At 33.8% G+C, this 24,848-nt stretch overlaps 2 protein-coding genes across 2 annotated transcripts; both read left to right on the top strand.

The window, feature by feature from the left end:
- The first annotated feature begins 7,367 nt into the window (after positions 1-7,367).
- LOC120353192 (protein kintoun-like) lies at positions 7,368-12,727 on the top strand. Its single transcript, XM_039435999.1, has 2 exons — positions 7,368-9,026; positions 12,605-12,727. The coding sequence occupies exons 1-2, from the start codon at positions 7,368-7,370 to the stop codon at positions 12,725-12,727; spliced, it is 1,782 nt and encodes a 593-aa protein (XP_039291933.1).
- LOC111043227 (protein kintoun) lies at positions 12,677-24,841 on the top strand. The gene is given in 5 exon segments (XM_022328129.2): positions 12,677-14,626; positions 18,596-19,174; positions 19,177-19,326; positions 21,416-21,570; positions 24,254-24,841. Coding segments are annotated over 5 exon segments (2,901 nt in total). The 5' UTR covers positions 12,677-12,967; the 3' UTR covers positions 24,612-24,841.
- Positions 24,842-24,848: the final 7 nt, after the last annotated feature.

A 24,848-nucleotide genomic window follows, 5' to 3' on the forward strand; every position in this document is an offset into this window, starting at 1 on the left:
ATAATCAGGAATTCTTTACTATATTTAGATCCAACTTATAATTATTTACAGAGTGTATTGCATTTGAATTTGTCGATTTTCAAGGAAAAATATTTTTTTTTGCATTTTTTATGTTTTACGTTTCACGTGAAAAGTATACGTTACTTAGGGAATGCTTTGTATTCGAGAATTCAGGTTTAGACCAATGTGTCACACAAAATTTAGAATAATTGTATATTTCGTATTTACTGCCTATAACTTCATGGTTGTGAATTTCATCATAGCATCTTGATTCATAACTGAAACATGAATAACTTTTTCTCATTTTTTAAAGATGGTGCCAAATCAAAACTGAATTTTGCAAGAATACAAAAATGAATGTGTTGAATAATTCTTCAATCGTTTTTTTTCGAAATGTCTTCCATTAACGACTTGATCTTGAGATTATCCTATACTTTAAATTAGGGATTTGTTAGTTTCTTGATTCAGTCTCCCCTGGATTCTTGAAACTCATTCTGAAACAACTTTCACATCTTAACAAACCCATTCTATTAATAATAATATCGAGTGAACTGGCTGGCTTAGTTTTCAGGTCGCACCTGATCAATTTCAGTGTCTCTGAAATGACCTAACGACTGTTAATAGACAGCCGGGACCGAAGATTTAACGTGTCCGTACGAAACACGTTTAACATTGAAGGTATGCGTTTCTGGTTAATCATTCAATATGATTGAGATTCAGTTGTGATGTGTTGAATGTTTATTTCTCTTCAATTGAAATTATTACTTTTTTCAAGTTAACTACTTTGTTTACTATTGTGTTTCTCATAAATTCTATTGTAATTGTTGAGCTCAGTACGGTTTAAATTTTGAGAAGTCATAGAAATTTTTATATTTGCAAGAGAATTTATACATTCTGAAAATTTTTCAATCATTGTAAGATTGTGAAAACTATCTATGTATTGCAATTTCTTCATATTATTATTTTTTTTAAAACTTAATTTGATATCACAATATTCTTTAATTTTCACCTACATCGAAAATTTGAATTGTTTTTATCTTATTATTATTCTCACTGGAAACGTATTGAGCTATATTTGAATTCTACTATTTCTGTTACTTCTCTCAACAAAAACTAATAAATATTTTGAAATTTAACATAATTAATGAAAAATATTTGATTGAGGAATACTGTACTATTTACATTATTATTTTTGTTATTGTTGTTTTATTTTCGTTTATGATTTTCCTGCTATTTTTGTCTATTTAAGGCTTGATACATAAGGTACCTGACGTTGAACTAATGCAAATTGTGAGCTGACTCATTTTGCCAACATCCTAAAATATGGTAGCCCATCTTATTATTATTCAAACTAATTTTGTACCCAGTTAGTGAATTGCCTTCTTACTTCTTATTCATTAAGAATTCAATTATGTGTTTTTTAGAGTTAATTATGTTTATGGATTTATTATGTAAATACAATACTTGAAATATTCATGCATTTTATAATCATTCATCTATTTATTAGTTCCAAGATTTCAGTTGCAATCTGTTCCACTCAAGAGAGAATTGATTGTTCAATAAGATTTTCAAAACAAATTGCTCCACTTTATTCTCGGTTATTTGAAAATAACCTGAGTCCATGATATTTGCATGCCCATTATTTTGTGTTGTTTTCCCACAAAGCTGTATAATTCGTCATTTATTGGAAAAAAATTATTTCTCAAAATGTTTTTTGTTGAATCTCGCATAAATAATCCTGCTTAAGCTTAAGTTATTGTATGTATGAATTTAGATTGATCTATAAGATGACATATCATCTTTTAAGAATAGTGTCAAACTTCCATTGTTAATGTTGGTACTTTCAATGTCCCACATATGTGCCTTGCCCCACACTGTGTTACGTTAGGAAATGAGTGAAATGATAAACACTATTAATATAGAATAGCTCTTATATATCATATAGAAAATCTTATAATATGATATTCTTGAAATCCTTTTCTATTTTTCAATATGCATGCGTGAATGGTGTTTATTCTTACTCAATGCTTCAGTATTACTAATTGCTACAAATATTTTCAAACGCAATACTTTTAGCAAACCTCATAGCATATATTGGCGTTCAGTTTAATTTTAGAGAAAAGTTGACAAATTCAACTAGTTTGTGTTGATAGTTGATGGTTACTAAAGCAACTAGACTTGATAGTCGACCGTTCCAAAATCAACCACTACAAATTCAACTAGTTTGTGTTGATAGGTTGATGGTTACTAAAGCAACTAGACTTGATAGTTAACAGTTCCAAAATCAACTACTACTATGATAATGATGGTTCGTAGTTAACAAAATCAACTAAACTTGATTTGCAGTTTTGATTGTGTAGATAGTTAACATTTACAAAAAACAATTGATATTTTATTGCAGTTAGATTGTGTTAACAGTTCCTTTTTCTCATATTCTACATTCTAACAACATTTTGAATTTTGTTGCAATTATGTGTAATTTTGAAATAACGGAATTACGACTCATTAATGTCTTATGTTAATTATGAAATAACGTTATTATCATGACTCAAATCAACAATTGAAGAGCTCGATTCCAAACCGGCCTAAGTCCATTTTTGTGGAAATCGAGATATCAGCTGATTATTGAACCTTATACATAGACCTTCATTCCTAGCATACTAACTACTCCAAACTATCCTTAGTCACTGCAAAATAAATATCACAATATCACGTTTTTTCCAAAGTGTATCTAAGTCCATTGCTGTTCCTTTCCATTCCAACCTTAGTCCTTTGCGCATGCGCAGAGCATCTTTTTCTGTCGGTCTGTCTACAGATTGAAGCCCAACTACCATTTTTACTTCGAGATCAGTGCGTTTTCAAGGGAAGAGAACAGTGAAAGTCAAGAATACATACACTGGGTATTACTACCAAGAACATCAAGTGATCAAGAAAATTTATTCAAAAAATTAGCAAAATATATTCAACTCAGCAAATACAGCACTTGAAGAAACTTATCATATTAGTGACATGAAGAAGGTCCGAGTCCAAGTTTCTTCCCAAAATGTCACCAAGTCCATGGACTTAGTGACATTTTGGAGAAAAAGCAAGGAAATTAACCTATTACACAGAAATTACTTCAAAATATGCAAAATTATTGTATGGAATTCAAAATACACACTTTATACATTGGATTATAAACATTTACCAACATTTAAGTGATGACTATCAAAAAATCGATTTCCTGAGAAAAACACTTTTGTGACTTGGGCCCGTTTGGAATAGAGCTCTTCAATTATATCAATCTCACCACTGTAATACAATTATTGATAATATATTATATTCGAAAATTAAAAGAATAGAAATAATATTTTCCACAATGTTTTGTAAGAAATTGACGATTTTTCTATTCAAACAATATTTTTGAAAATATTTCATAGAAAATCAACTTGGATTGTGTTGTAGATGTAAGGAATATTTTAAGCATTTATACAAGAATATAATATATAAGACAGCCTACAGCCCTCATTAGCATCTTCAGACTCGACTTTATATTATTTTGATAATGTAATGTTGACGTAGATCTCAGTCGTTACCATTCTCTTCTTTTATCAGTTTATTATATTCTCATCACTTTTTCTTCCATGTATTCTATCGAATCGAATTAATAATTTTTAGAAAAAACATTATTGTTTTTATAAATCGCAATAGATATATATTTATAATAAATAAAGGTCATTATTTCCGAATAGAATAATTTATCCGATAAAACATAATAATTTTCCGATAAAATATATTAAATTTCCCTTACTCCAGGTACATTAAAGCTAAAAATATCTTCCTCGAAACTTAATTTAATAAGTTTCTTGTATTACTGAGCTGCAATATAGTGTTAAAAATAAAAAAGTGTTCAAGCTTTTCCGATAAAATATTCTCAATTTTTTTAATTAGTATAAAATTTCCATTCACATTGCAATTTGATTCTTTGTTTATATTTTCAATTTGTGTGTGTGGACACATATTAGGGGTTTCTGTATACGAAAAATACGAATCAATTTGAAATTTCTGTAAATTCGATTGATTGAATTAGGATCCACTTTCATGAAGAATTCATTGAATTTTTCTTTTATGGTTTTGATTGTTCATGTATGTTGTACATTTTACAGTCTTCACACATAGGTAAACATATTTTATGGAATATTTTGTTCTTCATTAGCTTGTAATGTTTAATCAACTCTCCACTTTGGTTGTCGTTATTATTGTTCATTTATCTAATTTCAAAATTTATCTTAATTGTTTATTGGGCGTATTAATATTACGCTTCACCTCTGATGTTTCTTATTTCAGTTCAAATTATATAGTTTATTTTTTAGTTGTAACTATTGTTAGTATAATTATGTTTTATATTTACGAGTAACTATTAATAATATCCCACCAAGCAATATTTTGTTTTGCAATGCATCTTATAGATCTTGAATTATTATTATTATCAAACTTATGTCTTGATTTTATGTTAGTGTTAGTTTATTAGTTCATATTTTGTTTGTATTGTGAATTTGAAAAAAATTGCCTTGCTTTGTCAGAGATATCCTAAATGTTGATATTCTACTGTTGGAAGTATCCTGTTGATTGATGCAAATATTCAACTGAGAGTTTATTGATAATTATATTATAATTTTTATATTATAATGTCAATTTTATATTTAATTAAATTTACATTGGAACTTTAATATTAAAAACTCTTTCACCGGTTGTGAATATTGTGTAAATTTTACAACATAAATGCTACTACATCACTAACTAAAATTCGGGTTGCTTATTAACTTTTATTACATAAAAACTATTAAGGATGCTCTTGAAAATGTTGATTAATACTATTATGATATATGCTGCTATCAAAACATGTGTTAATTATTGTTGAATCTTTGATGTGTAGAAAACAATTTTATATTATTTTCTCATTATTAAGTGTTAATTGCTAACTGTTTTTTTTGCCAACAGTTATGTTTTCAATAGAGCTTATTTAGATATTTATTACATTAAAACTATTGGTGATTTATCTTACTATAGTATATAAACCTTTAGATGTGTTTCTATCAAAACTTTGATAAATATTATTGAATAGAATTAATAAATAAATTTAGAAGAAATAAATATTTCATTTAATCTTCTCAATATAAATGCCCAATTCTTTGCAGTAATGTTTTTAAAATTACACCTCAACGTGCCGTGCCTTTCACTAAATGCTATTATTCATCAATTTTTTCACGAACATGGACGAATATTTTTTGCTCGCACTAATTAAACTATTATTTTTATTCATTACAATCATGAATTTGTTGTAAACTGGAATATTATGTTACCATTTTGTATTCAAGAATTATATTGTGAAAATAATTCGACCATCGGTTTATATATGTAATGCTGTACCACATTTTGTTGAAGACTGAATGGACGTTATTAGCGATATTCTGTAATCACTTCGAATTCATTCAAATTATACTAATTTTTAATTTGAATTTTAGACACTTTGCTTATGGCAGCTAATTCAGACCGAAATTTTTCCAAATGAAATATCACTAAAATTGACATTCTAAATTTCACAATGTTTATTGGCTACTGTAATCATTTTCTATGTTACAAAAGTTTGTATAATATGTGTTGTGTTTTGCTGCAATAATTTTTGAAAGCAATTTTAGTTAAAATTTTGTTTGTCATTTTGTTTCTAGGATTTGATAGATTTTATTTAGTTGCTTCGATTGATTATTTCTTGATTTAGGATACTTTTGTTCCTAATATTAATTTCAAAGGAATTTTGACCATCTGTTCCCATTGACAATTCCAATGTATATCTGTATGTCTTATTTTCAGTATTTGAATCAAAAGTTAATTAAAAGAATAATTATTCTTATGATTGCTTGTTTTTACTTTATCCACCTTCGCCCTCGTGTATTTTCGGTACCGTACAACAAATTATTAAACCAACATCGTCCCTAATATCATCTGAGCTGTAAAAATAGTCTAGTCACTATATTACAATGTTGCTTGCAATATACATTGTAGTTCTGATTTTTTAATTTATTGATTGGATACATAAGAGAAGTACAGAAACAATTTTTTTCATGCAAAATTTCTCTGTGTATTTGGATACGGAGTGCTCCAAAAACTTCGTTTTCATTTTCCAGTTATCAGCCAAATCCAGTCATCGGACAGAAAATTTCACTCGTCTTTTTTAAGATTGTGATATTTCGAATAAAATGAAATCATACAATTTTTCATAAATAAGTAAGTAACATTTAGAAGAAAAAATCAATTTTGTTGAATTTCAGTTTTTAATCAACAATATCTTCAGATTGTCACCATTACAAAGTATAATTTAGAATCCCTCAGGTCTTAATCATAGAGAAACAATAGCATATAAGTAGATATCCCATGGTATAGGCATAGGGCGTTTATGTCGCAACTTTTACTGTTATCTCAAGCCGATAGTCCACGTAGTTCTTTCCCGTGAAGCTTTATGACGCTTGTAGTCTCTCATATTGTACCGTTCATACACTCTTACACGGTCCAAACAGTAATAATCGACAGTAATTGGCTTGAGATACCGTAACAGTAAAAGTTGCGACATAAACGCCCTATACAATGGGATATCTACTTATGCTATATTGTTTCTCTATGTCTTAATTCTGTGCACTACAACCTGAGACCAAGTAGAGTAATCTCTCTCATGATATGGATTCCTGGTACACCTGATAACAATAATCTCCTTGTATTTCGAAAAAACATTTGATTCCCTAATGTTTGGCTTCACCATCAATACACTTTATTGTTATTATTTTCAAATATCTGTTCAATCTAACATCAACGTAACAACTATAACTGTTATCTTTTGATTCGATTTATTTAGATTTGAAATGCACCATTACAAAAATCTGCAATAATGTGGGTGTTTCGAAAGCAAAAATAGAAACTGTGCTTCTATTTATCTCGGTTGGAATTTTGAATATTCGAGCGCTATGAAACAGCTGACTTGGTTCTTGATTCCGCCACTAGGTGTCGCAAAATCGCTACCAACCAAAACAACAAAATCAGGTGACCAAAATTTGGAGTTGTTTGGTGATCAGCCGATAACCTATTTGCGCAGTTGAAAAGTAGACCCGTGTTTCATCGATTTACAGTGCTTTAAATAGTTCTAGTGTTCTCAATTTCAACCTGATTGTATTTGTGTTATTACTGTGTGTATTCTAAACGTGCAATTGTGTGTTTTATCAGCAATTTGAGTCGGTTTTCTTTCATCGCTGTTCAGGTCATTGTACTAGCAAGGCGACCGGCCGAACAAAACAATCTTCTTGTTTCATTCCACTTACGTGGTCTTGATATTCACCTTAATGGCAAGTAAAAGCACTAATCTAAGAAGTCAATTGGAAGATTTGAACATTACTCGCGATGAATTGGATCAAATTGGTGAAGCTTTGAAGAAGGAAGAGTTTCGTAAGCTTTTGAATAATTACTTTGAAGAGGTCACAAATCCAGAAAACCAGAAAGTCTACGAGAACGAGATCACACAACTTGAGAAGGAACGCGGTGTGGATGTTACATTTATTCATCCAGCGGCCGGGTATGTGATTAAAACTAGTGTTGACGGTAAGAAAAAAGCATTCATTAATATTTGTCAAAATGAAAACATTGGAAAACCCGTTGCTAAGCGTGAAACAGGAGGAGTTAGATGGTCCGTACCACACAGCCTTGCTCCACCACGTGATGATCTCGATAAGAACAAAAATTTCTGTATTGTTTATGATGTTGTATTTCATCCCGAAGCAATTCGAATGGCTAATTCCAATAAACCGTTCAAACAATTAGTTAACGATACTGCCTTGAACGCTATAGAAGACAGCTACAAGGTAGCTTTAGATAAGAAGAACCTTATCTATCCAAAAATCCCATTCAAAGGTTTGAAACGTCCCACTGTTATACGAAAAAAGTCAAAATGCCCACCAACCCCTTCCGAAGATTCTGATCAAGGTATTTTTGATCTACCCAACTACCCCTACTCTGAACCACCTGAAGAAGTTGAAGTCAAATCTTCAGAACTCCCTACAAACAAAGATGAATCACCATACACTGTTCCCAAATACATCATCAAACAAAGAAGCAACATTGAAATGCAAGACTTTACAAATTCGATGACATCCAAAATGAACGCAGCAATACCGTCAGCTCTTGTCGTTGAAATCGATCTACCGCTAATAAAATCGGCCGTCGATGTAAATCTGGATGTATCGGAAAAGTCGTTGTGTTTGTCCAGTGAAAAACCGGCCAAATATAAGTTGGATGTCAACCTGCCTTACGCTGTACTAGAGGGGGAAGGTAGCGCTAAGTTCGACAGCAGAACAAAAAAGTTGGTGGTCACCCTTTCTGTAAAAAGACGTCACACTACGCCCAATTTGCAGCAACTGAGTCGTGAGGATAGCGGCGTGGACAGCGAGTCGAGAAGTACAGAATCATCCAGTGATGATGAGCTGTCGAAATGTGATGGCGACAAACCTCCCGTCATCGTCGAAGTGATATCCGGTGGTGAAAACAAACAAACAATCGATGAAAGTGATGAAACCGCGTACAGGACTAGCATTGTGGAACACTTTTTATCAAGTGATATAGCCTACTCACTGCCTTCCTACAAGTGTAACAACGTTGACAACTTGTTGGCGTTCACGTTTCACGTTAAGAACGTGGAGCCTGAATCTGTGGACCATGTTTTTCTGGAGCGGAGTTGCGGAGTTCACCTTAAGTTCAAATCGATGGGCGCCGGGTGTTTTCCCAGCCACTATGCGTTCTGCGTCAAGTTCCCTGGCGAGTTGTCAGTGGATTCTGACAGTTTAAGCATCGAAGTGTGGGACAACAATGTTATTGCTCAACTAAGACTGATTGGCTGTGATAGTAATTCTACGTTGACTGATTACTTATGTGGCAAGAGTGAGGAGGAGCTCGAGAAAAAGGCTTTTGATTTGCCGGTTGCTGTACTCAAACTGTCTCAGGAAAGCAAGGTCAGTCATTGCTTTACATTATTTTAATTGTTTCAGTTTATCACATTTAATTATAATACAATACCTAGATGCCCTCCATGCTTGTGAGTTTAACAATATTTATTAAGTCTATCATAGAACTAGCAACTAATAACCCGTGATTTGCACTAAAATATAACAGAAAAGATAAAAACCAAAGATAATTATTCATTTTTTGGTCAAAAGTATGTGGGTAATCTTTATCGGAGTTGAAAATTACCAGCAAAAAAAACCAGCAACTTTTTATACATGAACCGCGTGTGCTACCAATCTAGTTACTGAAACCCTACTTGGAGAGAGTCTTGTTTTGTTGGGCTTTCATAGTTACGTCTACTTTGAATCACAAATTGAATAAATTTGCTTGAATTATTTAATTTGAATCAATTGATTAATAACAATGAAAATAAGCCTATAACCATTCACATAGGCCTAATATATTCAAAATCTTTAGGTTGTGTAAAATTGCAAATTGATTAGTTCATGTATTGTGTTAGTTCAAGTGATAATGCATCATTCGTGTATCTCCTATCCCGTACATGTATAAACCAATTTATTAGCCTAATAAGATGAGTTAATTTCTCGATTATCATAAAGTAAAGTATTCTCTACTAAACGTTTATGTTTTTGGAATGAATCATGGTGGCAATCAATAGTTGATTGTCTGAAGCTGTTATAATAATTGACAACAATATTGCTCGTTGACTGTTAGCACCGTCAACAAAAATATAGCCTAATTGTCTTACAACTTCAAGTACATAGAGACATACGAGTCTTAGGCCCGGTTGCACAAAAACCGGTTAAATTTTAACCGTGATTAATGGCACGAGAACTAATCAGAAAAGGCCTTTTTGATAAGACGACTTCTCTGATTGGTTCTCGTGAAATTAATCATGGTTAAAATTCAACCGGCTTTTGTACAACCGGGCCTTAGTCAGCAATCATAAAACTTTTTGTAAAGTTGCCTCTCAATGATTTGTCTCAAATATTGGGACGTGATGTGCAATACCCTCTTGGATGACTTGCATCTTGCCTCAGGGACTTTATCAGCTACATTTCTTGCACCTTGCATTATTTCTATAAGGCATGAAGTTTAAGCATAAATAAGAATAAATAAAACTTATTTATAGAAGTACGCATGTTTTGCGGCACAAGAAACATACTTCATAACAATGTAAATCAAGTGTAGGCTAAATTTCCACGCTGTAATTATATACTTCGGTCTTATCAATTGACTAACAATGTACTGCGCTTGCTACTTGAAGTGTCCTTGTTTTTAATATGTCATGTGCTTTCGCAGTTTAAATTTGTGAGTTAGTTATTAACTTACAAATCTAGTGAGTTAGGCTACTTACCTTAGTACTAACAATTTATTAGCCATGCCAATCGATGAGTGAGATACAGTTATTTGTTTCTGTACTGCGATATTTTCTAAAACTCAATTTTTTATGTGATTCAATACATTTCGTCTGGACAGGTGAAATAATGAACAATACAAAATTAAACCTAAGATTACAGGTATAATGGTTAACAGTAAATTAAAACGTAAAAAATAATTAGTAATGAAACATGAGCAATAAATTAAAGATATGTAGTTGATAGAAAATTTGAAAATACTAATGTACAATAAAACACATTTAACTCACTTAATGCCAAATGTGACACAAATTTTAATTTAGTTACCAGACCAACTCTGTGGGTATTATGTTTTATTCCTTGATATTTTATATTTAAATAGTCAAAGATCAGCTGATTATATTAGTGTAAAATGAGTAAGAAAAAATATGATAGATAATTTTTGCAGCTATGCCAAACTTTCAAATTGCTCTCCTGAAAAGTTTACAAATCAGCTTGTGTCATCTACCCACAAAACTGTTTCGAAGAGGTACTCTCTCTAGATTATAGTTCTATAATAACATATGGTATGGACATTTCAATTATAATTTTAAGATATTGGAATAAGAAGAATATATACATGCTAAAATTCGAACTTTAAGGCTGGTCTCACACTGGAACCGATTTCGTACGACTTTTTGGTCGTGCGTAGTCGTGCGACTTAAGTCGCACGACCTGAGCTCTCACATTGTAGCATACTTTCCGTCGTAGTTGCTCCTCGTATACAGTAAGCTTTGGGCACTATTTAGAAATTTTAGACTTTAAATATATAATTTAAAGTATGGATGGGTTGTTTTACTTGTTAGAGAGTAATAGTTTGTTGACAAGGAGAAGAAGAAAAAGACGTCAACGAAGAACGGAATGGGTTAATGAGATATTTGTGAAGAGAGAAGAGAATGGAGAGTTTCACCATTTGATGAGTGATTTGAAAAATCATCCGGAAAAATTCTTTGACTACTTCCGTATGAGTTTGGACACATTCAACTATATTATGGAACTTCGTTCCATAGGCGCCGTTGGACATCTCTTGAATGATAGTATTCACTCTTTTGATTCCAGAGGCTTTCCCTTTCTTGGATCAACATAATCAAACTTTCCGTATCCATATTGAATAAAACAATACACACAAACTCTGCAAACACTCAGTTTGGAACACTGTACAAGATACTCAATTCTATAAAAGGTCGTACCAAGTCGATTGAAAATCCCAGCTAGACGGGATCGAGTCGCAGGTCGGATCCAAACGCACGCAGACGCACGACTAAGTCGGTTGCAGTGTGAGAGTGCTCATTATATTTCTACTGTCTACCTCTAAATGTTCATGCGTAGTCGCACGATTACGCACGACCAAAAGTCGTACGAAGTCGGTTCCAGTGTGAGACCGGCCTTAACCCTTAAAAACCACCCTTAGAGTTAAAATATCGCCAATAGATTTCTTAGTGAGCCTCTGAAGGGCCAACTGAACATACCTACCAAATTTGAACGTTTTTGGTCTGGTAGATTTTTAGTTCTGCGAGTGAGTGAGTGAGTAAGTCAGTCAGTGAGTGCCATTTCGCTTTTATATATATGGATAGTGCACTCATATATTAATGAACTTGTATGTCGATTTAGAAGAATTAGTCAAATGAAGTGTTCTTTGATAACACTGTTGAAGCAATAGAATACACATCGCCAACTGGCGAGACAGTTGTCTTTGGACAATAATATGTCTAGTAATAATAATCGTCCAAAGACAACTGTCTTGCCAATTGGCAATGTGTAAACTAGCCTTAACATTGAGATCCCACGCTGATATAAGTTTGTAATATCATGTTTTATTTGAATCACCTGTTGGTTGCATTTAATTTCAGTTTTTCCCAGTGGAGAGGCGCGCATATAGACACCCCCTTTTTCATGTCTATATTAACTGGACTGATAGCACTAAGAATTTTACAGTTATAATATCAATGAAATGCTCTGCGTCAAGAACACTTTATTATATTTTTCAAGAATCTGTTCAATCTAACATCAACGTAACAGTATAACTGTTATCTTTCGATTCGATTTATTTAGAATCGAAATGCATCATTACAAAAATCTGCAATAATGTGGGTGTTTCGAAAGCAAAAATAGAAACTACTTCCATTTATCTCGGTTGGAATTTTGAATATTCGAGCGCTATGAAACAGCTGACTTGGTTCTCGATTCCGCCAATAGGTGTCGCAAAATCGCTACCAACCAAAACAACAAAATCAGGTGACCAAAATTTGGAGTTGTTTGGTGATCAGCCGATAACCTATTTGCGCAGTTGAAAAGTAGACCCGTGTTTCATCGATTTACAGTGCTTTAAATAGTTCTAGTGTTCTCAATTTCAACCTGATTGTATTTGTGTTATTACTGTGTGTATTCTAAACGTGCAATTGTGTGTTTTATCAGCAATTTGAGTCGGTTTTCTTTCATCGCTGTTCAGGTCATTGTACTAGCAAGGCGACCGGCCGAACAAAACAATCTTCTTGTTTCATTCCACTTACGTGGTCTTGATATTCACCTTAATGGCCAGTAAAAGCACTAATCTAAGAAGTCAATTGGAAGATTTGAACATTACTCGCGATGAATTGGATCAAATTGGTGAAGCTTTGAAGAAAGAAGAGTTTCGTAAGCTTTTGAATAATTACTTTGAAGAGGTCACAAATCCAGAAAACCAGAAAGTCTACGAGAACGAGATCACACAACTTGAGAAGGAACGCGGTGTGGATGTTACATTTATTCATCCAGCTGCCGGGTATGTGATTAAAACTAGTGTTGACGGTAAGAAAAAAGCATTCATTAATATTTGTCAAAATGAAAACATTGGAAAACCCTTTGCTAAGCGTGAAACAGGAGGAGTTAGATGGTCCGTACCACACAGCCTTGCTCCACCACGTGATGATCTCGATAAGAACAAAAATTTCTGTATTGTTTATGATGTTGTATTTCATCCCGAAGCAATTCGAATGGCTAATTCCAATAAACCGTTCAAACAATTAGTTAACGATACTGCCTTGAACGCTATAGAAGACAGCTACAAGGTAGCTTTAGATAAGAAGAACCTTATCTATCCAAAAATCCCATTCAAAGGTTTGAAACGTCCCACTGTTATACGAAAAAAGTCAAAATGCCCACCAACCCCTTCCGAAGATTCTGATCAAGGTATTTTTGATCTACCCAACTACCCCTACTCCGAACCACCTGAAGAAGTTGAAGTCAAATCTTCAGAACTCCCTACAAACAAAGATGAATCACCATACACTGTTCCCAAATACATCATCAAACAAAGAAGCAACATTGAAATGCAAGACTTTACAAATTCGATGACATCCAAAATGAACGCAGCAATACCGTCAGCTCTTGTCGTTGAAATCGATCTACCGCTAATAAAATCGGCCGTCGATGTAAATCTGGATGTATCGGAAAAGTCGTTGTGTTTGTCCAGTGAAAAACCGGCCAAATATAAGTTGGATGTCAACCTGCCTTACGCTGTACTAGAGGGGGAAGGTAGCGCTAAGTTCGACAGCAGAACAAAAAAGTTGGTGGTCACCCTTTCTGTAAAAAGACGTCACACCACGCCCAATTTGCAGCAACTGAGTCGTGAGGATAGCGGCGTGGATAGTGAATCAAGAAGTACAGAATCATCCAGTGATGATGAGCTGTCGAAATGTGATGGCGACAAACCTCCCGTCATCGTCGAAGTGATATCCGGTGGTGAAAACAAACAAACAATCGATGAAAGTGATGAAACCGCGTACAGGACTAGCATTGTGGAACACTTTTTATCAAGTGATATAGCCTACTCACTGCCTTCCTACAAGTGTAACAACGTTGACAACTTGTTGGCGTTCACGTTTCACGTTAAGAACGTGGAGCCTGAATCTGTGGACCATGTTTTTCTGGAGCGGAGTTGCGGGGTTCACCTAAAGTTCAAATCGATGGGCGCCGGGTGTTTTCCCAGCCACTATGCGTTCTGCGTCAAGTTCCCTGGCGAGTTGTCAGTGGATTCTGACAGTTTAAGCATCGAAGTGTGGGACAACAATGTTATTGCTCAACTAAGACTGATTGGCTGTGATAGTAATTCTACGTTGACTGATTACTTATGTGGCAAGAGTGAGGAGGAGCTCGAGAAAAAGGCTTTTGATTTGCCAGTTGCTGTACTCAAACTGTCTCAGGAAAGCAAGGTCAGTCATTGCTTTACATTATTTTAATTGTTTCAGTTTATCACATTTAATTATAATACAATACCTAGATGCCCTCCATGCTTGTGAGTTTAACAATATTTATTAAGTCTATCATAGAACTAGCAACTAATAACCCGTGATTTGCACTAAAATATAACAGAAAAGATAAAAAACAAAGATAATAATTCATTTTTTGGTCAAAAGTATGTGGGTAATCTTTATCGGAGTTGAAAATTACCAGAAAAAAAAATATTGTCTTGAACCGGCAACTTTTTATACATGAACCACGCGTGCTACCAATCTAGTTTACTGAAACCCTACTTGGAGAGAGTTTTGTTTTGTTGGGCTTTCATAGCTACGTCTACTTTGAATCACAAATTGAATAGCCTAAATCTGTTTGAATTATTAAATTGGAATCAATTGATTAATAACAATGAAAATAAGCCTATAACCATTCACATAATATATTCAAAATCTTTAGGTTGTGTAAAATTGCAAATTGATTAGTTCATGTATTGTGTTAGTTCAAGTGATAATGCATCATTCGTGTATCTCCTATCCCGTACATGTATAAACCAATTCCTTTATTCATTAATAAGATGAGTTAATTGCTCAATGAACATAATAGTAAAGTATTCTCTACTAAACAAATTTAAAAATCTAATTTTATAAAATTTCTAGATTTTTTTTGACTAAATGTTTATGTTTTTGGAATGAATCACGGTGGCAATCAATAGTTGATTGTCTGAAGCTGTTATAATAATTGACAACAATATTGCTCGTTGACTGTTAGCACCGTCAACAAAAGTACCGTACAGCCTAATTGTCTTACAACTTCAAGTACATAGAGACATACGAGTCATAAGCTCAGTTCCACAAAAGCCGGTTAAATTTTAACCGTGATTAATGTTACGAGAACCAATCAGAAAAGGCCTTTTTGATAAGACGGCTTCTCTGATTGGCTTCCGTGAAATTAATCACGGTAAAAATTCAATGCCTTTTGTGCAACCGGGCCTTAGTCAGCAATTACAGTCACAACTTTTTGTGAAGTTGCCTCTCAATGATTTGCCTCAAATATTGGCACGTGATGTGCAATACCCTCTTGGATGACTTGCATCTTGCCTCAGGGACTTGATCAGCTACATTTCTTGCACCTTGCATTATTTCTATAAGGCATGAAGTTTAAGCATAAATAAGAATAAACAAAACTTATTTATAGAAGTACGCATGTTTTGCGGCACAAGAAACATACTTCATAACAATGTAAATCAAGTGGAAATTTCCACGCTGTAGTTATATACTTGAAACTCGGTCTTATCAATTGACTAACAATGTACTGCGCTTGCTACTTGAAGTGTCCTTGTTTTTAATATGTCATGTGCTTTCGCAGTTTAAATTTGTGAGTTAGTTATTAACTTACAAATCTAGTGAGTTAGGCTACTTACCTTAGTACTAACAATTTATTAGTCATGCCAATCGATGAGTGAGATACAGTTATTTGTTTCTGTACTGCAGTATTTTCTAAAACTCAATTTTTTATGTGATACATTTCTTCTGGACAGGTGAAATAATGAACAAAACAAAATTAAACCTAAGATTACAGATATAATGGTTAACAGTAAATTAAACATACAAAATAATTAGTAATAAAACATGAGCAATAAATTAAAGATATATAGTTGATAGAAAATTTGAAAATACTAATGTACAATAAAACACTTTTCGCTATTAGAAAAACGATTAGCAGTCAGATATTTTACAATAAATGAATTAATTGACAAGTTGTCACAGTGAGTGATTAATTCATTTATTGTAAAATATCTGACTGCTAGTCGTTTTTCTAATAGCAAAAAGAGATTTAATAATAAGCAGTTCGTGATGGAAAACAACATTGAAGAATACAATAAAACATTAGCAATAATGATATTGAAATTTATTGTATATAGTATTTATTTTTTGAAAAATATAAAAAAAATAGAAACAGTCTTCTTGATTTGATACTACAGTATCAAATTTTAGCATTTAGCTTTTGTATTATTACAATACATTATATAGGCTAACTCATGAGTAAATTGTGTTGATTTTTATTAATTGTTAACATTTAATAATAATAGCAGTTGTATTATACTGTAGTTCAAAATATCATTGTATCTCAATATGAATTCTATATAAAGACTGGAGTTGTTATGAATGGTTTGGATTTTTAATGCGATTATTTCCATTCAGAGCATTAGTTATGGATGTCACTGAACGGAAATGGAATAAAGTACTATCGTCGTAATAATATATTCTGTAATAATATGAGTGCATGCAATGTCTATTGTGGTTGTGGGAGATATCGGAAATGTCCCCTATCTATAGGCCTAGTGAGATTTACTTTGAATTGTCAGCTTTATATACAAATGATATCAATGCTTCCCGTTCAACCAATGCTGCCAGTCTAAGGTGAAACTCACTATAGATAGCTCAATAAGGAATTTTTATTATAAAAAGACACGATATTAAGTCTTGCTACTGGATTACAGTGAACATATTTAAAATTTTTTAATTTTGCTTCTAAAAAATATTCATTGATAGAAAAACAAGTTTATGAATTGATCAAAAGTAGAAAGTCAACAATTCTATTTTGTATTATTGTTTTTGAAGTAGCTAAAATTTTTATCAAAATGAATGTAACCTTTGGACAATTTTATTAAAATAGTCTAGTGTAGCAGTTTTGGACTGAAAGCCAAAACTAATCACTAATCTGTTGTAATCTGTGAGTTTGAAAATACAGTAGGCGTATTACATATTTTTAAATGAGCTCCATAAGTGTTTTTATGGCAATATGACATGAATCTAATCGAATGCCGTAACTTTTGACAATCTAAAACTAATAAAATAGCTGCAACTGATAAATTAGGTATTTAATAAACGTATTATGGGGGTGAGTGTGAGTGAGATGTTGAAGTCTCATTCAATGCATTATCAGTTTTATAGATCCATCTCTGTCTATGTTAATAAACAGCCAAAAGATGATGAAAATGTGGAAAAATAAGCCGATTGTCTATCAATCTAGTTCAAAGTCGTTAAAGTATTGTGATTGAAAAATTGGCAACAGAAATTCAATTTATCTCAATACTCAAGGTCAAATTTTATGAATAACATCATCGGAAATTTGTTATGATTGTGGATATCTCGGTGCTCTCATACTCTTGAAATTGAAGTGTAATTTTTCAATTTCTGTGACTACAGAAGATCATTGACGTATAATTAATATGTTATTACTGCAGTTCAAATGAAGGTTCCCTGTAGTTTTTCCCACATTTCAGTATTCCATTCACTGTATTATATTATTACAGTTCAGCAAGACTTTTCTGGTAGAGAATCTAACAGTGATAACATTTCTATAAGCTCTTCTGAAAAGATTCATAAGTTGTTAGAGATAAAAATAGACAACAAATGTGTTTCTAAAAATGTTTAGATGGAAAATTTTTGTAACTCCAAAATGTTGATGAGTTCCAAAGCACCTGTAAGTAAATTTGAAGCATCAGCTATAAGCTCACAGGTCTTTACTCCATTTATATTTTGTATTTTATCTATTACTCATCAACATTTATATGATTTTGAGAAATCAAATTTAAATTCAAATAATCGTTATTCACACAATAAAAAAAAGTAAATATAGCAGCAGAGACAATATATGTAAAGTGAATGTTCCCCACAAAGACAACAGGTCTGGGTGTGGGGAATGAGTTCTGTGAACTGCATTATAGTAACAATAACAGTTGTAGATTTACAATAAATAATAAAACAAAAGAATAAGTATAAGGTACTGTTGAGCAAATAAAATAAAAGCGTCTTTAAATGGTATTGGTGTTATTTGTTTTCATTTATATTTTGTATTTTATTACTCATCAACAGTTATATGTTTTTAAAAAATGTAATTAGTGTGTTTTTTTTTCTGATGAATTTTGTTTTATTTTTCAGCTCGCGAATGAGAAAAAACACGAGAAAGAAGACATCAAAGTTGAAGTGCTCAAAAACGAAAAAGAATTGAAATCGATAAAGATAACACACACAAAACCGTCAGCCGTCCAGTCTGCTAACGAATCATTAGAAAACAAAGTACAATTAGATGATAAATCAACAGAAAAAGCAATAGATGATGAACTTATAAAAGCATTGTCCTCAAAACCTTCAAAATGTGATAAACCCTCTTCAAAACCAGAGTCCGATGAAAGGAAAGGTGTGAAGAAATGTGATAAAACCGCGGTGAATACAGAGTCTGATAAAAGAAAAGGAGTAAAGAAATTTGAAGAAACCACATTGAACTCAGAAACTCTTAGAAGCAAAGAAGTGAAGAAATGTGATAAAACTACGGGAATTCAGAAACTGATAGAAGAAAAAGCGGTAAGAAATGTCATGAAGCCAAAAATTCTGAATCTGAAATCAAAAGTGCGAAGAAATGTGATAAAATCACAGAGAATTCTGAATCTGAGAAGAGAAAAGAGTCGACGAAAACTGATGAAAGTGCAGAAAATTCAGAATTTGATAAAGACAAAGATGTGAAGAAATGCGATAAAATCGCTGAAAATTCAGAACCGGTCCCTATACTGAAATGTGATGGCAAAGGATCTCCTGCTAAAAGATGTACTTTCTCAGATCGTCCACCCTTGGTGCATGCGTTGTCAGAATCGCTCAACGATGGTGCTGAAAGTGTGAGTATTTCTCATAATCTTTTCAATTTTATCATATTTCATTCGGTTTTATTAGAAAATAAATAGTCTTTTCTTGACTACTCCACAACCACTACAACATAGGCTTCACAGTATAAGAAAGCTTTTGCAAATCTGACCAAATCAAAAAATCAAGTTTGGTATTAAATGACATTACTTGAATAACAAAATTCTGTTAAAAACTCTGTTGCATATCCATACTTTTTCACTATTAAAATTAAACTTGAATTTTAAAAAATACTTTTGAAGTGTTTTTCACCTTCATCCCTTACCACACATAACCTTGACATTAGAGTAAATTCCTACCATCCGATGATTACCCACAACAGGTCGATACCAATATAATTGCATTTCACTTATAAGTGTTTTCAAAATTATGTTACAAAGTTAATATTACTGGTCATTGAATACAGTAATGTTTGCTGAAAATGCTGAATTCACATTTCTAAATCAATAGCCGAACCTTTGAACGGTTCTGATTTTGTTTTTCGTGCACTATATCTTCCTAATCTAGATAGTTTTGGCATATTTAAAGTAATCATAAACTAGGAAAGTACCGTAAGTGAAGAGTTTTGAGCGTTTGGTATTAGAAGTTTATTCTTACCCATCTTATTACGCCTAGCTGTCTCTCGTGCTTTGAAAAAATTATCTATAAATCTCTCATTTCTAAATTAGGTCCGTATTACACTCGGCCACCAGTAAGACATTAAGGCCTGGTTGCACAATAGCCGGTTAAATTTTAACCGTAATTAATTTCACGGAAATAAATTTTGAAAAGACTAATTTGTTAGTCTAATTTGTTTAGTCAAAGACAAATTTCTTGTCTTCAAAAAAGACAAGCGTTTTTGAAAAGTCGACTTCTCTGATTGGTTCTCGTGGAATTAATCATGGTTAAAATTTAACCGGCTATTGTGCAATCTGCACCAAGTGCATTAGCTCTTATTACGTTCTCTACACTATTGATTAGGGACACCATATTGTGATGGCCAGCTGTTATCTCTCTCAAGTCGTCATCCCGGCCACCCTTTGGTCACAAACATGTAGTTTCCCAGCTTACTTCACATACAGACACCACTGGTGTTTCTCTGGTGTCCCACTGGCGACCCAGCCTGGTGTCCTAATGTAGTACGGGCTTTAAACTCCTGTTTGAATAAACTCTAGGCAATAAACTTCTTCTTGCAAAGAAAGGAATCCAATCTTTCTTTAGTAACTAGCAGCATAGAGAAAATATAGCATTAGAAGATATCCCATTGTATAGGTCGTTTATGTTCCAAATTTCAAGCCAATTACTGTCGACTACTGTCTATTATTACTGTTTTGGCTGGGTGAGAGTGTAAGAACTACACGGTATAAGAGACTACCGGCTTCACATAGCTTCACGGAAAAAAACTGCAAAGATTATCGGCTTGAGTTAACAGTGAAATGTGAAACATGAACGCCTGTACCAAAGGATATCTTCTTATGCCATCTTTTCTCTATGCTAGTATACACCAAGAATAGTATATAAACTATATACTATCCTTGAGTATACACTGCATGCTTGTAGCACGGTATATTATTATGGTAACATGAGACTATGATTTCATGAAAATTAAGAAGTTCTCTAACGACTAATAAGAAAGGTACCTTTACACTATACGTGACACTGGACAGTACAGAGTGCTATGAGGAAATTTCAAATGTCCAGTGTATGGCAGCCTTTTCCTTTTCCCTGTAAAGTCAGTTCTGTGGGACCTATAAATTGGAAATAATGGTTTCTTGATCCATTCCGAACTGATTTAGTCTAACAATAATAAAGTGAACTGTATTTTGTGTTAAACTAAACCGTATTAACATACTATTTTGTAATTTGAACAAATAGTGTATTAAAAAATAGACGTCTTAATTCCCATGAAACATATCTGTGATTTTTAAACAAAAATCTTGAAGATATCAGGCTTCTTAGAGAATTTAATTTTGTGACTAAATTCAATAGTAAATAACGCTTTCTATCCATTATTTTCCGTTGACTTGGAGGATCTCTTTAGCTTTGTGTTTTGTAACTAAAATGTTTTTGTTGTGTTTGTTGCAGATGAAACCCCGTTTCAGGGGTATTTTGAAAGTGGGTCGCAGTCTGTCTGAGTCGAACGTCGACGACTATCATTGGTCGGAAGATGGCGGCGAGGGAGGGGAGAAAGTCAAGAAAACTGTGCGCTTCAATAATGCCATCTCCAAGAAAACTTTCAGGTGCCTACAAAAATTATTCAGAAATTTATAAATTCAGGGCTCTATACTACTCATAAAATTACATTTAATAGTAATTTATACTTCTAGTGAGCAAAGTGAGACTGTTTCTCCCTGAGGGGGCCTTTTGGAGCCCGCGGCAAAGCCAAGGGTTACAATTTCCCCGATGGTGATGAAGCACTTTTCTCCTCGTGATGTACACAACATTTTTTCTCCACCCACATTTGTAAAATTGAATTTTTAAATTTCCCTAACGTATGTTTATGTTGAACAACAACTATAGATAGTCTATTATCTGAGCTACTACATTCCTACCTATCTCCGACACTGACGCTTAGAGACATAGCCAATAGAGTTGCTTCCGAAATTAAGGTACAATTCCTTGGAGGCATCTCGAGACGTGTCGAGACACGTGTCGCAGGTGTGACTCAGGCGTGTCGAGACGCGTGGTCAGGCGTCTCGTGATTAAACCTTACTAACTATAGCCGCGCGCGTCTCGACACGCCTCTAAGGAATTGCACTTTTATTTCACGCCTCTAAGGAATTGCACCTCGCTACGCTCGCCAAAGTTTGAAAGAAAGTGTGTTCAGGCTTGCTTCGCTCGCCGATTGGCGAGCTCTAAATAACTCTATAATGTTTTACATTAGAGATATTTTGAAGGGAGTTACTATTAGCATAGCCACCTCTAATACAAGGCCCTGGCCTACGATATTGCAACGTCGCAGTGTAGGCCTAGAATCTAATAAATGGTTGGTGAAAAAGATCAGCTGGTATTTTTTTAAATCTTTTTCACCAATCATGTATTAGATTCTAGGCCTACACTGCGACGTTGCAATATCGTAGGTCAGGGCCTTGTATTAGAGGTGGCTATGTTATTAGTCCATAGGGACTAATGGCATAGTCGACGGCATGATCGACGACTCAGCCGTTCCAAATTCCATCGGACTATTTTCATGTGGTTGACTAAAATCAGGAGGTAAATGAAAACATGTGGATGTCATAGTGCTGGAACGCGATCGAGACTAGACCGTTCTGTTTTTTTTTCCCTGTGCTGTGTTTGTTTTACATGGAAGTCGATTGGAGCATGACTTAAGTGGAAGCTAAACATCGAACATCGACCTGACCGTTGTGTTCGTATCCATAGGGTGCAAACATCATGGTAGCTTCAAGAATGTTGAATGCCACCATCGAATTACATGCATCAAATTCATGGAGCTTGAAGCTACCTTCGCCGCTTTCTTGCCCCATCATGCCCCACTCTTAGGGCCGAGCCACACTAAGCGTTTTTCCAGGCTTTTTCAAACTAGTCGGCAGTGCAGGAATTTTCCGATTGGCTGATTATCAGCTGCTTCCCGAACGCCAACCCAATCAGCCAATCGGAGAACTACCCTGCCTACTCGTCTGAAGAATGCCTGGAAAAACACCTCGTGTGGCTTGATCCTTAGTGAGGAGCCAAATTTCTTTATCAAATCTTACCATTAACATAATTTTCACTGTCGTCTATTTATGTACTCTAGAGTGAAATTCACGTTATAAAGTCAGCGCCTGGTTTGCCATCCTTATCTGTCATTAGACAAAGCAGATAGCCCTATTCTTTTCTAGCTCCTTTCTTTCCTAACCAAATGGTTTGCATGTATTGAAGAAATATAATGAACTATCAGAATATTCAATCTCAATTATGAAAATGTATTATTAAATCATGAAAAGATATATTTTGTGCTGAATAAAATATCAAATCAAAACAAATTTTATTAATTTACAAAAATGTTAATCAAATTTAATTTACAAAAGTAATATTCTTAGAACTAGAAATAGAATTATTCTATGTTCTATACTTATTTGACGAATTGACAATCGGAAAATAGAAATACACTTGAGATCTACAGTAAATGATCATTAATAACAGGAATACACAATTAATATTATATCATATGACTTGAATCACAACTATCTACTATAGAAGGCGGTGGAAAAACAGAACGTGCCAACCATGTCGTCCCATCATTTCACTGACTTTATAACTCACTATAATGTACCTCATGTACTAATTTTATGTACTATAATGTACTAATTTTTTATACATAGTAATTTCTGAAATTTTTTATCGCATTGATTTTTTTTGGTAAAATGTTATTAATTTCTTGAAACGCTTAAGTTGATTAAAAAACTATCTTCTTCTTCTTCTTTGCCTCTCCCCAATGTGCCTTTAAGGCGTTGGGGTGGTCTCAGCCTCAGTCCATTTCCTCCATGATTCCCCATCCAACGCCATTCTCTTCATCTCTGCAACAGTCTTTCCTCTTCTCCGTCCTATCTTCTCAATCCGATCCTCATATGAATACCTTGGTCGTCCCACTGCTCTCCTTCCTTGCACTCTCACATTAATACTGTTTTCTTTTACAATCATCTTCCAAGAAATTCAACATTTTAAATCAAAATTATTTACCACAATATCAACTTCTCAACTACACAAAAAAGGGGAAATTCAACATTATATTTCTGTACTTTATCATTTTTAAGTGAATAGTTTTATATTACGTATAATTTTATATTATTTTCTGAGGCAATAAATGAATTTGATTTATAAAAAATATAATCCATAATTATTTTGATGATTCAATGATAGACAATTATTTTTGAAGTAATTACTGTAAATAGAATAATATTTATTAATTTTGTTTGCTTTCAGACGCAACTCATGCATCCTGGACCAGCGCAAAAAGAACCAACGCAAGTCGCGCAACAAGAAGCGTGCTCAGCAGCGGCGTGCGAGCGAGAGCGAGACTTCCGAGTGTGAGACCGACAAGGCGGACCTGGATGACCTCAACATCTGCGTCAAAGTGGACGACGACACTGAGACCAGCGAGACCAGCGCCAGCGAGACGCAGTCAGAGTCGGACGACGGCCTCAAGAAGCCGCAGAACGACGAGATGTCGCTCTCGCGCCGCAATCCGCACAAAAAGGGCAAGAAGAAGTCGGCCCGAAAGTCGGCCTCCACCGCTAAGATGCATTTCTCCAACAACCTCATGTTTGAGTTGGATGCCTAGGGCTGCAAGGCTCACCAAACAAGCTCAATTCATGACACGAATGTTGAAGTAAATGCTTAGGGCTAGGTGTCACCTACAATCTCATGTTCAAACTATACTGAATTGAAACAATCTTGAAACAAGTGTTGAGTTGAATCACTACCTCCGTAAACAAAGCCGTAGTGCATTCGTGTGACGTCAGCACAGGTAGGGCTCCTACACCAATAACAATCTGTTTATTTCAGCTGATATATATCA

The sequence above is a fragment of the Nilaparvata lugens genome, chromosome 10 (genome assembly GCF_014356525.2).
Source record: "Nilaparvata lugens isolate BPH chromosome 10, ASM1435652v1, whole genome shotgun sequence".
Classification (NCBI taxonomy): Eukaryota; Metazoa; Arthropoda; class Insecta; order Hemiptera; family Delphacidae; genus Nilaparvata; species Nilaparvata lugens.

Bases quoted from the DNA above. Each gene is read 5' to 3' on its own strand.
- LOC120353192 (XM_039435999.1), top strand. From the start codon at position 7,368: ATGGCAAGTAAAAGCACTAATCTAAGAAGTCAATTGGAAGATTTGAAC. The intron at 9,027-12,604 runs GTCAGTCATTGC...GCTATGAAACAG, and splicing joins AACTGTCTCAGGAAAGCAAG to CTGACTTGGTTCTCGATTCC.